At 42.4% G+C, this 13,721-nt stretch overlaps 2 protein-coding genes across 2 annotated transcripts; one reads left to right on the top strand and one right to left on the bottom strand.

Annotated features, from left to right (window-relative positions):
* Window positions 1–1,008: 1,008 nt before the first annotated feature.
* Window positions 1,009–13,285, bottom strand: rbm4.3 (RNA binding motif protein 4.3). Its single transcript, XM_080052464.1, has 8 exons — window positions 13,229–13,285; window positions 12,291–12,717; window positions 11,368–11,958; window positions 6,540–6,669; window positions 6,081–6,348; window positions 3,426–3,843; window positions 2,671–3,320; window positions 1,009–2,311 (listed from the first exon to the last, which is right to left on the bottom strand). The coding sequence occupies exons 2-7, from the start codon at window positions 12,697–12,699 to the stop codon at window positions 2,692–2,694; spliced, it is 2,445 nt and encodes an 814-aa protein (XP_079908590.1). The 5' UTR covers window positions 12,700–12,717; window positions 13,229–13,285; the 3' UTR covers window positions 1,009–2,311; window positions 2,671–2,691.
* On the top strand, window positions 5,959–7,197 carry tifa (TRAF interacting protein with forkhead associated domain). Its single transcript, XM_080051720.1, has 2 exons — window positions 5,959–6,035; window positions 6,150–7,197. The coding sequence occupies exon 2, from the start codon at window positions 6,216–6,218 to the stop codon at window positions 6,810–6,812; it is 597 nt and encodes a 198-aa protein (XP_079907846.1). The 5' UTR covers window positions 5,959–6,035; window positions 6,150–6,215; the 3' UTR covers window positions 6,813–7,197.
* Window positions 13,286–13,721: the final 436 nt, after the last annotated feature.

Here is a 13,721-nt window from a genome sequence, read left to right as displayed (position 1 = left end):
AATGAAGTGTATATTAATTAATTCAATGCTGTTTAAGACTTTATAAGGACCCTGCTCTGGGCAAGTAGTGTTCCATCACGGTACCATATGTGTTGCCGTCACGTTGTCCAAAAGTCTAATTTTGAAATAAATGTATTAAAAAACCTATACCCATGACAAATTTGCATCCTTATGTTTTTATTATTATTCTCATCTGTTCTTTAAGATAATTCCATTGTAGCTTATTTTGTCTCTCTGCAAACCATAAAGTATTACTGGTGGCTGAACCAGTGGGGACCCAAGTGAATTTCCTTCTCTCAGACGTCATTTTAGTTAGTGTGTGAAATATTGTCTGACAGGAAGCAGTGGAGTGACTGCAACCGATATACCCTGGCTACTATTGCTGTAATAGAAAGCAAGCATACATATAAGTTATCTACAGAGAAGTCTGAAGTTTCAACCACATAAAGAACAGTCTTCAGCTCTCTCCATCCTAACCACACGTATATCAAAATATTTTCTTTTCTAATTAGAGATCCCATCTCTTCATTTATCCACCATGCAGGAGAAGATGTCTGCATTTTTGAACGTGCGCATAATTTCCGATTACAAATGAAACTGAAAAAGTTGAGGTTCCGGTTATAATCAGGTCACTACCCTGCATTAAATAGTAGTACTGAAAAGCATGCACAAACGGCACGATAAAATGTCTCAAAGTGTGAATGTGAAACTCATTGAGACTTGCCTTCAGACTGAACATATCAATCAGTACTTTATTTCCACAGAACTGAAAAAATATTATTAATTGTGAATACACCATGGCTTTGGTAGAAATAATTCTCATCCAATTATTAATTTGGGCTCTTTTGGTTAAGAAAATGTCTCCCTGAAGGAAACTCCATGCTTATATCAAGAACATGATGCTATTTGGGAGTCAAATCATACAGATATTGTGGCAGAAAATTACTGAAACAGGGAGTCCATGTTACCGTTTAAAAATTTTATTCATGCATTTTGGTTTCAAAACAGCAATACAATGCAAAGCATGGTAACTGGCCACCTTCTTATCACTATAAATACACTTCATGTACAGCTACAAGTCATATTCCAGCCAACTAACCAGAGCAGATTTAAGATGTATAGTTGAATGGACATAATAGTTTTGTTCACAAGCTAACACTCCAATATTTGTATAACTTCATTTTCACTGTTACAACCATCTGTAGTTAACAACTTATTTTACTTAAAGTCAAATGTAAACTTGTGCTGTACATTACTTACTACTTCCAATAGTCCGTTAAGCCCTTCACTTACCTGTCGACTCTGTAGGTCTCCAGCAGCCTTTTTGATGTCATCTCCCCCAGACTCAAGGTAACTACTAGGCTCAGTTATGAACTCTCACCTGGTGGATTGTGTCAGGCCCTTCTTCACTTAGCCTCTGAAGTGAACAATTTTCAGTTTTGCATTTAAAAAAAGGTACAAGCTTCAAGGTACGCTGAAGAATTATTAAAGCTGCAGCATTTCAGACCAGAGGTGATATATTTATTTAATCGCCGGGACGATTTTAACAAGTTCGTTATACGTGATTTTATCATGAATTAACCGATGATCATTCAATATAAGAGCTGATTTGTTTTTTCGAAAGATCAGGGCATTGGGATCACTTTAAGCGGTTACAATGGATTTTTTATAGCGCTGGCCATGATTCTGGGGCACATTTGTGAACAACATTACTGAACAAATCCGTTTATTACAAACAATTTTGACAGTGGAGAGGTACATGTGAACGCTTTGCGGTAACTGTCCTATTAACAGTTATTTTTCTACATTTGTCAAAACGTTACGTCTTAGCAGTTTATATTTTCAGTTACGTCAGATGGAGGGTTGGTTTGCTATGGAAAAGACTAACAGAGGAACCAACGTGCAGATAAGACTTAATACCAAACATGATCCAGTTAAATTAAATCTTCAGTCACAAGTATATCGCCTAGAAACTGACGCTGAATTGGTTTTTTTAGCTTTCTAATGTCACAAACATCATCAGAACACTAATCTTGCAAACGTGAAAGTACAAATTTAAAAAAGAAAAGCGCCTATCTCAGACGTCAAGCATTAAAAATACTACAGCACAGTACTCAAACAATAAGGGGAAATAATGCGAGTGTAAAAACTGTCCCAAAATCATAAAAACAAAAACAGACGTGGACGCCGGCAATTCGGTTCCTCCTGAGCGTCGCAGGGGAACATAACGCGCTCAGCCACAGACAGGAAGAGGATAGTGTCACGTGCATCAGGAGGCAGCGAGCGGCGGCGACGCAGTCGGACAACAAGCCTGGAAAAGAGCAAATGACACAAATGAACTGTCTGCAACTGTTGGTACAAAGCACGTTGTTCCATCTGAGTGGGCTACATGTGGACTTTTTAATGGAGTCTTTTCTGTAGCTCGTCGTTCTGTTGTCCGATTATGCCACTCATTTAAAGCCGATATTGGATTAAAGTTGGAGCACGGATGTGCATTACCAACAAGTTTACAATTTGTTGAACAGTACCTACGCATGCTTTTTCAAACCATGTTTGCCAACAAGATCGAAAGCTTGCAGGACAAGTCAAAAGCAGCCGCTGCCTCTACAGGAACGAATGGCAATTTTAGGAAAGATATAAAACACCAGTCTACCTCAGACCTAATCTCACCTTCACATGTCAGGGCTTTGCTTAATAAGCGTAGCGTGCAGGCGGTGGCGGAGGCAGCCGTTCTGCGTACGGGTCCCTGGGACGTGGAATTCCATATGCTGGGACCCGGGAAACCGGAGAGAGTCGTGAGCGCTCGTAGGAGTAGCCATTACCGGCGGGGGGCATTGGTGCGCTAGGCGGTCTCCTGAGGGGGCTGCGCTCTCGGGCGTAGTACGAAGACGGGGGAGGTGGGAGGGGCCTACGGTCATACGGGTCAAGCGACGAGGGCATAAGCCGGTCTCGTACGACAGCTGAGTGGGACGGGGGCGGAGGATGGGCGCCGGCACGATGGTCCTCATAGCCGGGGATACCATACGGACGGGCTCTGTACTTCTCATAGTAATCTACCACACTATATCTTTCCCTCTCGTCCTCATAGGCACGCTCAGCGTAAACGGCTCGTCTAGGGGGAGGTGGTGGCAGAGGGGGAGCGGGGTAACCTGGAGGGAGATGATGGCGGCCTCTCATGTAGCCTGGCATGGGAGGCTCGTGCCTCTCTCCTGGATAAGGAGGTGGCCAATAGCCACCTCTGTCTGGAGGAGGAGGAGGGTAGTCATCCCGTTCATCATGTCTGGGGCGGCTCTTAGAAATCTGGACATGAATGCGTTTTCCTACAAACAAAAAAAGGAATGCAAATTAAGAAAAACTAATAAATGACATTTAAAATAAGACATATCATGACTTTATATTTATATTACATAGTAGCCAATTCATACCTTGAAATTCCGTGTTGTCCAGTCCCTTGATGGCATCCGTGGCCTCGTCAGAGTTGGCCATGTGTACGAAGGCAAAATTCTTGACAACCGCACACTCTGTGACCGTGCCATACTCTTCAAAAAGAGCACGGAGCTCGTCATCGCCTCCCTTCTCCACGTTGGCTATATGCAGTTTGACTGCGCCCGTGTTCTTCCCATGACTGGCCTCCACGTTGATGGGTGTGCCATGAAGCTTGTAGAGGTGCAGGTTCTTGATGGCTTTGGTCGCAGCTTTGCGGTCATCCATGTGGATAAAGGCATAGTTCTTGATGATGGCACATTCTGTGACCGGGCCGTACTCAGCAAAGAGGGCCTCAATTTGATCATGGTCTGCGTCTCTCGGCAGATTTCCCACAAATATTTTCACCATTTTGAAGACCTGTTTCGGAGCAAATTAGACAGGAATAAGTAGAGATTAGGGGTAGAAAACAAAACATTTTATTAATCAGGTGTCGTTGTTCAGAAAGTATAACAGTGTTACACAACAGCTGACTGAATCCGTTTCCGAGAGACAATAGTCTCGGCAGCATATGACAGAGATGCGTTCAATGCAAAATGGCTGACGTAAACTCAACGCAGGGAGTCCACTATCCGACCATTGTTTTACTCGTCAAGTATAAAAAAATACATACTACTTCTATCCGTTAAGGTACTATAATGCTACCGTGTTGATCATTACCAGAATGTTAACATAATTTCAGGTCTTCTTGGATCGAATTTGCTTCTGCAAGCTATGAGCTACGGCTAGCTAGCTAGCTAGTCAAGACACGCTCTCTAACAAAGCCCCGCTGTTCGTATTAGCACATACAACGGGGGAGCTGGCGAAGAAACACTCGAAGGTAAGTAGCTATTTCTGTACTGTAAACAGTGCAAGTGTAAATTTGAAGAAAGAAAAAAAACTCGCTTGTACATATTCACGTACCTTTTCAACGTTTGCCCTCCACAGGGAACTCAAATCCTTTTCGAGAGCTTGGAGCTTTCCTTTCGGCGGCTTCTACTTCCGCTTGCCGTTTACTACAAAGCCCTTTGCTCTTCTTCTTCGTCTGCGGGTTTTACCCGGATCAAAACCACACTGCCGCCTGCTGTCCAAAAGGGCGCGGTACGGTAGGCATCATAGACTTTATAATGTCTATGGTAGGCATAACCATAGTTGATTTCGGTTGATGTATGGATAATCCGAAAACGTTAAACCAAAGTTATGCCTATCTCTCTACAGAAGTCCTAAACGGGAAATGCAATCATACCTTTTATTTCCTCCGTTTGATTTGTTTTAGGTTTCTATACCAAGATAACAATATCATTGTATTCGTTATCTAGAACCAAAGCGTATACCCAGGCTATCAGTTCGGGGCTTCGTAAATAACAAAACTAATGCAGAAATGGTCTTATTAGCCTATAGGGCCTAGGCATCTTTTTTTCTGGTGTGCCTGAAATCCCCTTTCTGGATATCCCCGTCTCTGTTTGGAATAACATCGCATAGACTATGTTATGTATTAACCTTCGTAGCATTGTCTACGTGTAATGTGTAACTTAACAATTTTGTTTTATAGCAGGGCTTAGCAGTGTGGGTAAATACATTGGCCTGGGGCAATTGGAATTTTTAAATGGTGACACGACTTCCTTTCTGTTACAACACAGTATCATCGGGGAAATGCCCTCACGCTGCGTTCAGGCGCTCATCTTAAAAATTGTATGTTAGAGAATTATAATTTGTTCGTGAAATAGACTGCTGCCTTTATTGTCGGGTTGACTATCTAAAACCAATATATTTAGTCTACAGTGACTTAAAGGGACACTGTGTAACATTTTAAGCAATTTATTTGCTAAAATCAATATCCTCATTCATAAATATGTCCTCATTGGTGTAAAATCACCTCTGCCAATAATCTGAATTGTCCTCCTGAGCAGAGACTTACAAATATTAATATTACATTTTGTACATTGAGAGGGTAAGTCTTATGGAGGAATCCATGTTGGTTGGAATGTCATCAGGTGCATTGTTTAAAATGTAGAATTGTTCTTGTCCTTGAAGGCCACTGTAGCTTCTGTTATTATTTGAAAGGGGTGGGGTTACCCAGGGAGCGTTGCATTCTAGAACTTTCTAGAACTTTCATGATGATGTCATAATACACAGTGCCCCTTTAAAACAGAGAAAGCAGCCTCTCATCAAATTAGAGAATCTGGCTTGGGATAGGTTACAATGTTTCAAATTATCAATTGATTACAAATAACCTACTTGTAAATGTATTCGAACTTGCATGAGCGTGCAAGGGTGACTTTACCGTATATGGCTGTCAAATTGATTAATCTTCTTATGGTTTCCTCGAATCACATTTAAACAATGAAATTGAAAGCATCCTTGTTACTATGGGTTTTGTCAGTGACGAAACTTGGCAGGGGAGAAGACAACCGCCTGCAAAGAGCAGCAAGGAGGAGTCTTTTTGCTTTCACTCTCAGCACAAACAGCACAATTTATTCGCTCTCAGCGCTTACAGTGGGCTACATCTTATCCTCCTTTCACTGTGGAATGTGTATCAAGAAACTATCTACAAAATAAACTTCAGCATTCAGGTAAGGCCATGTCATCTTAAAGCAGGAATTCATGTACAAGTTTACTTCTGTTTTGACTGGTTTGCAACCTAATCTCAATGGAATTTCTAAAATGAGTGTCTTCGGTCTCAACAGCCTGCCGTCGCTGAGGGTCAACAGGTCAAACTGATCATCTACTGCTTCACCAGGAGCTCTTAGTTCATGATGAGTGTGTCCCAGACTATAGAGACGGAGGAAGATCTCCTGACCTGCCTCCACATCAAGCTTTACCACCCTCAGCAGAGCGGTAAGGGCCTGTACGGGCTGCTGCCTCTGGGGAACAGGCAAAGGCACTCTGCAGACGATTCACTCAGGATGGGACGCGACACCAACGCCTGCACCTTCGCCCTGGTCGACGCCCGGGTGTCCCGCAAGCAGCTGTCCCTCCAGGCCTACCGCATGCCCCAGAGCCCAGACATGATGTTCACCATCCAGAACTTGAGCCAGAGGGGGAGTCTGTCTGTGAACGGATCCACCCAGGGCTACCTGGAGAAGAAGGACCTCCCGGACAAGGCGCTGATCCGTTTTGGAGAGTACGAGATGCTGATGGTCCGAGAGTCCGGCGAGGCCAAGGGGAGCTTCGAGGTGCAGTTTGAGGTGCTGACGGTGTCTCCGTCTAGAGAGACATGTACGTGTTTGCCTAGCATGACACCGGTCATGGAGACAGGCTCCCATGTGATGAACACTTTCCCGGCTGAACTCAGAGCTTATGGCCCCCTGGAGACTGATGAGACGCTCATGTGTCAGACTCAGTCATGAAGGACAATCACTGCTCCGTCAAGACTTTTAACTTTCTTATATTGACTTGCATGGGAAGGCCATACAAAAGCCTGTGTAGGCTAGTTGTTACATTAGAGTGCACGCATAACGTGGATAAGAACCCCTATATAATATGAAATCGTAGTAGTATTTTGCACCCTATATTTATTACTTTGTTCCTATATGTTAAAATGTGATCCTAATATACCCCTAGCTTTAAAGTGTTAATGCCATGAAGTCTTGAAGGCATTTGTCATATTCTCAACCTAAGCACAAATTAAATTGTTTTGTTTTTTTGTAACATCTTTTGGTGTGAAAGTAGTCATTAAATACTGCACATCATACACACACAGTCAACCCATTCAGGGAATGACTCTTTAGTGTATCATGTATACAGCACTGTACCCAAAACACAAAGCATCTTGGTATTACATTTAAGAAAACAAGTTTTTCCAGATTTGCTTGACCTGAATGTATCTGCACGAGCTCAGGTAACTGTAATAAGTAGAGAAAAGAGAATAAAAAAAGGACTGAAATTTTTTCACTTATGAACAAAAGTATTATCTGCTAAATATACCTAGAAGTGTCATATGTATTTGGCCAATGTGCTCTATTGTCATATAATAATCGATTTTTTTTATTATTATCACAGGCTGATACTGTGCAAGCAGTGTATCATCTTCAAACTTGGATTGGGTAATAGATGACTACTCTTAGCTGGCCCTGAAGTAGGCCCACCCTGTTCAGGTTTCCTGTTTGCGTGAAGTCCTGAAACTTGTGCCATTTAAAAATATATATATATATTTCTAGAAGAGTCTGGCTGGGGCGTTCTTATCTGACTATATATGAATTACAAGCAGAAACTGCAACATGAGATCTTTATCCACTCATGTTATCAGGAAAGCAATCAAAGGGCTAGTATTGTCAGTTCCAGTAGCAGACTTGAGGACAAACGGTCACAAACATGTGTTGTTATGCAGGCGGTAGTTAGCCCAGTCCATCAAAGACCCATAGAACAAAAAGAAGCCAACGCTCTAATCAACACCCACGACTTCCCGAAACTCCAGTAAAGCAAGGAGGGAGGGGGCTTTAAGGAAGCTTTGCCTGAACTGAAATAACTTCAGTCAGCAAAAAATAACTCGAAAAAAGGGAAGAGAATATTTAACTTTCCTTTTGACCGTACTCTGAGCAATTCAGTTTGAGTCTTGTTTCCTTTCCCCTAGTAGAGCAACTCCATCTATGGCTGGTAACTGGTCCATGATATATCCTGCCCCCCTGATGTAAATACAGGAATTATATAATTTTTTAAGACTCTACAGTGATTTACCGTAAGTCTGTTAGTCAATTGTTCTCCCTTATCAGGAGACAGTGTCATGTGAGTCATTGCCTAACAAGCACGTTATCTGCAAGTTATCAAGGAAAGACACATTTCTAAATCTTATGAAACAAGTGACACTGCAGTTTGTTATTCCCATCATGCAACCAAATGCTTAGTTTTTTTGCAGCAGACATGACATTTGAGTTGAAGAAAACTGGATAGAGGTAATCTTTGTTTTTCTTTTGAAACCAGATAACGTTATAACAGACTGTTGACAGGACTTATTTTAAAAAGGCAAAGCAGGATTGTTTGAATAACCCAGGCTTGGTAATGCTTAAACTTTTTCATAATAAAGACTTAAGACTTAGTGAAAAGAAAAAAAGAAAGACGGTTTATAAAATACATTTTATTCTTACCATTAATTTTTGCAAATATCTGCATACAACTGTTTGTAGTGTATTTGTGGGGAGAAGACAACAGAAAGATTTTAGCTGGGAGCAATGGTTTCATGTTAGGAATTAATAAGAGCACAAATACCAAAATCCTGTCACAATCATAATACTATAATGGGTCCAGCCATTTCCGTTTCATCAATTTGGAGGAGAGGGATGGTAAGAGGAACCTCGTAGGTGGGGGATATGGGGGAAGGCTGTTCATTTAAGTGTCTTAGTCAGGGCTTTGATTTATTTAGTGAATAAGAATATGTCCAAAATGTGTCCTGTAGGATTGATCCCAGCTCCTTTTCCCCGCCAACCCCATCATGTTGCTGTCATCAGCTGGAGATAACATTGTCAGTGTAGGAGGATTAGATGTTCACTCCAGCTACCCAGCCAATGGGTCAAATCCTCACTGAAGGAGCACATACACATCCTGTGGGAGGCAGAAGAAAAAAACACTTACCTCAAGGTAAAAAAATATAATATAGACCTGTTTTTTATGGACTAGTTAATGCACCCAGTTTTACCTTCTGCAGGACTGGACTGTCTGATCCAATTTATGATCTCAGAGGCCATACACTCCATGAACCAAAACAGCAAAGGGAACAGGGACTAGCCTGTGGAAAGAGACAATGTCAGCTAACCCCTTGTTATCACCGATGATATCCATAGACCGTATATAAATGATAAAGCTTTTTCATAATTTCTCCATTACCTCAGTTGCTTTACTACATTTTGGTAAGACTCAATTTAAAAAGGGTAAATATTCAAAGCAGTCACATCTTTTCAAATGCTAGATGTAACCGATGAGATAAAAGCATTTTATTAATTGGACAAGAGGGAGGCAGTAGACAGTTTATTGCATTAGTGAGAGGTGCCTTTGCAGTTAAGTAATAAACATAACCTACCTCTTCTCTACAGGATGCTGCACATCTTCCCGAGAAGGACTTACCATGGGCCCGTATCTCCTGCATAAGAGTCTAATAACCTACAAAGAGCACAAATACTAAGAATACCAATACTGCATGCGATTTGTGGTACAAACATTAAAAAAAAGGAATGAATGTTGAGCATAAAGACAATAATGGAACGTGTGACTTAATATGTAGTGTGAACTCAATGACAAAGAAATGAAGAATGCGACTTAAAAGACTTACGAGCATTTTTCGTTAGAAAGATGGGCCATCGCAAAACTCAAGTCACTATTGTTGAAGACAAAACACTAATGGGCTGGACAAAAGGTAGGCAATTGACCACTGTTTTCGATCTGACGCACGCAGTGTAAAAACATCCTGTGTATCCACAGAAAGCTGGACAGCTATCGTCGATTGACTTAATCAGTCCTGGGTTAGTGGACAACTACAGACTCCTATTAGCTGTATTAAAATCAGGGTTTTTGAGGGTCTGAGGGGAAGGTCAGGCTCCAAAAGCTACTTTGTCATGTTGCAGTCGAGTCGTCAACATATCAATGAATAGCTGCTTAAAACTGGATTATTTTTGCATCACAGCCTAGAAAGAAAATATTTAATTGGAAAACAGATTGGGGGTTACGTCTGCAGATTTCCCAGCATTTTTTTACTGGGAATTAATTACATGTGTCAAGCTAATGAATTTACTTAAAAATGAATAATGAAACTTAAAGCGTGTCAAGAGTTTAACGCATGGGTATTACTAGGCGTCTGGTCTGGTGAACAGTGCGTCATCCAAGTCATTAGGCTACAAATGCTTACCCAACGAGGAATAATTTCACAGTTAAAACGGCGTTTTTGGTTTGATTTTGTTTATTAAAAAGCCTTCAAATAAAAAGCAACTTGTAAAGTAAATAAAATCATACAAAACGGTGCTATGGATTCTATTTTCGCAAGAAAAGATAACAAAGTGTAAAAATAACAAAACCACACTGGAACTTTGGATTTGTCATGCTAACATGTGTCGCAAATCTTGGTGATTAATGCACAACCCTCCACAACAAGTAATGTATTAAAGCACTACACTTTTTTAAAACTTATTTTGGTGAGTTTTTTGTCATCAACCAACAATCTAATTCTGAACACAATTATGTTTATACAAACACTAAATATATATTCATTTAAATTACTTCCCTTGTCAAATTATGTCAATTTCCCAGAGGCAGATCCACTGAGAAAGATTGAAGAGCAGAGAGATTGTGGCTGTTAACAGCCCTGTGCCACACTGAAATACACTAAGCACCTTAACCCACATTCTATTCTGCAAAACATTGGAAGGATTTAAACAGTAAATCAAGCAAAGGAACAGAAAAAGCATAAACATCTCAGAAGGAGACGTAAACTGTAGACAAGGAGACGTATGTTTTAAAGTAAGTGGCTGTCCGCAATACAGTTTCTTCCAGTTAGTCTCAGGCGCACGCAACGCAATCCGCCGTAGACGAGGGAGGGTGTTTAGCGCCACGTGCATCAGCAGACGACGACGACCTTGTCATATTCTAAACCTGGAAAGAGAGCACACCACACATGTCAAGGAGCGCGTTTACTCTGGCTTCGCGCACGACTGATCTTTGATGTGAAAGCAACAATATTTTAAGATTCTGTGAGCAATGTTTTATTGTTGCATATTGATTTCTTGGCTTGATTAAGAGTTGTGGCTCATGGTGATGGATTCAAGTGTGATTCTACCTCCATTTATGGATTCAACATTTATATTAATTTACACATAATTTATATTTCCTCAAATCATGCCTATTACTTATCGATGATTATGATGTCATGTAACATTCACTCCCTCTTCTCACCTTGTCTTACGCTGTGTGGTTCCTAATAGCCTGCGTATCGTGGTGGCGGTGGGGGCAGAGGCGGTGGCGCTCCGTATGGGTCCCTAGGGCGAGGAGCTGCATACATGGGAGCCCTGGACACCGGGGAGAGCCGGGAGCGCTCGTAGGAGTAGCCGTTGCCAGGCTGGGGAGCGGGTGGAGGCGGGGCTCGTCTGATAGGGCTTCGGTCCCTCACCATGTAGGACGGAGGCGGGGGCAGTGAGCGGCGTTCGTACGGGTTGCCCATGCCGAGACGTTCTCTAACCAGCGCCGAGGAAGGGGGCGGCGGAGGGGGGATGGCACTGGGACGCCGGTCATCATAGCCCATCGGTTCGTAAGGACGGGCTCGGTATTTCTCATAGTAATCCACCAGCCCGGCGTAGGCATCTCGCTCGCTGTAGCCACGGTCGGGATACGGTGCTCGTCTCGGGGGAGGCGGCGGAGGAGGGTAAGCGGGCATGCGGCCTCTGTAAGGAGGCTCGGGTCTCTCGCCGGGGTAGCGGGGAGGGTAATAGTCCCCTCTGCTTGGCGGAGGTGGATAGCCGTCCCCCTCAGGGCCCCTTCTAGGTCGGCTTTTTGATAACTGAACGTGTATGCGCTTGCCTGAGAGGGAGAAAAACAGTCCCTCAAATCTTACAACTTCCATTCACAGGAGTTAGCGCTACACAATATAATGGAATTCATAGTTATGGCGATATCAATATTTAAGGTTTAAAATTCACAAATTCTGCTCGAAATGTTGTTGTTGGAAGGTTTTTTCCCGTGTCTGGGGTCTATGTTGGGAGTAAACTCAACATTAGCATTGTACATTTAAGTATTTGTTTATTTATCGCAAGTGATTGGAATATTCAAAGATTTTTTAGCAAATGCATATTACAAGTTTTACTGATATATGCAGCCCCAATAGGAGTAGCAAAAAGGTCTACTGGACTTACCTTGAAACTCTGTGTTATCCAGGCCCTTGATGGCATCCATTGCTTCGTCAGAATTGTGCATGTGCACGAAGGCAAAGTCTTTGACAATGGCGCACTCCGAGACACTGCCATACTCTTCGAACAGATCAGACAGCTCCTTCTCGAAGCCCCTTTCCACGTTGGCTATGTGGAGTTTCACGGGGCCCTCGCTCTTGCCCCGGCTGGGCTCCACGTTTATGGGCCTGCCATTCAGCTTGAACAGGTTGAGCTCTCGGATGGCCTTGTTGGCCGACTTGCGGTCATCCATGTGGACGAAAGCATAGTTTTTAAACTTGGCGCATTCGGTGACTGCGCCGTACGGGGTGAACAGGTTAAACACCTCCTCCCTCTCCGTCTCCTGGGAGAGATTCCCAATGAAGATCTTCACCATTGTTTCTCCAGTGTCTTTCTGTGAAATGGAGGTGCAGACACGGTGAGACAACACAGCGCCCCGTGCAACAGAGGGTAACCAGGGACAGGTCGAATGGAGGATCTATCACGTCATACAAATGGAAATAGAAAGCTAGTCATCGCGGCTACTGGAGTAGTGGATACCGGAACTAAATATCTTGTTTAACCTCATTGTAATTATTTAACCCTTACGCTTTGTTAATACTTAAAAAAAACTATACCACTTCAAACAAAGCTGACTCAAAGCAAAACGTAAGTCAAATACGTTTCCGTGTTTGCAGTGCACTTCCTGGTCGCAAAGCTGTTAGCCAGGCTCGTTTAATGGGAATGGCTACTATTAGCAAGCTAACATTAGCTACATGGCGTTAGTCATGTTTCTCTAATGAGACTTAACCAAACAAAAAGCAGTAAGCCTGCTAACGGGGTATGCACTTATGTATGAAGATGTGCAAACACTAAAGGGATACTAAAAGCGACGGAATAGAAACAAGAAAAGCGTAATAACTTACAGGCTTTAGGCGGCGTCACGACGAAGTCCAAACTCCTGAGACAAAGCGGAAGAAGAAGATGGAGCGGATGCTTGCTGGTATGTGAGCTGGAGTCTGAATCTAATTGGTTGACAGGCGTGTCTTTCAAAAAATTACCGACTGTGATTGGGTAACTGTTTTTTCGGATAACGCTGTGGTGTGTCATGGACCTATAAAGTGGTGTGTGGCCAGCGCCATTGATAGATTTGCTAGAGTGTGGTTAAAAAAAAAGCGCAATTCTCAACATTTCATTCAATCATTCTCCCCCATCCACCTTCGGTTTGTAGCAGTCTAAAAAAAACTCATAGTAGAGCGACAGAGGACATGTTTGGTTGGCTTTGATAGTATGTCTTGATACTAGTATGTGATGGTCATTTATGTACAGTAGAGGGAACCATGCGCTTACAGAAGTGAACTCGGAGACAGGAATGTTTGTTTTTCCCTCAATTATTTGTAAATTATTTATGTTTTGTAT

This window comes from Ammodytes marinus (assembly GCF_949987685.1).
Source record: "Ammodytes marinus genome assembly, chromosome: 23".
NCBI classification, from domain to species: Eukaryota; Metazoa; Chordata; class Actinopteri; order Uranoscopiformes; family Ammodytidae; genus Ammodytes; species Ammodytes marinus.
Note: the sequence above shows the minus strand (reverse complement) of the source record. Positions and strands in the feature narration are given on the sequence as shown.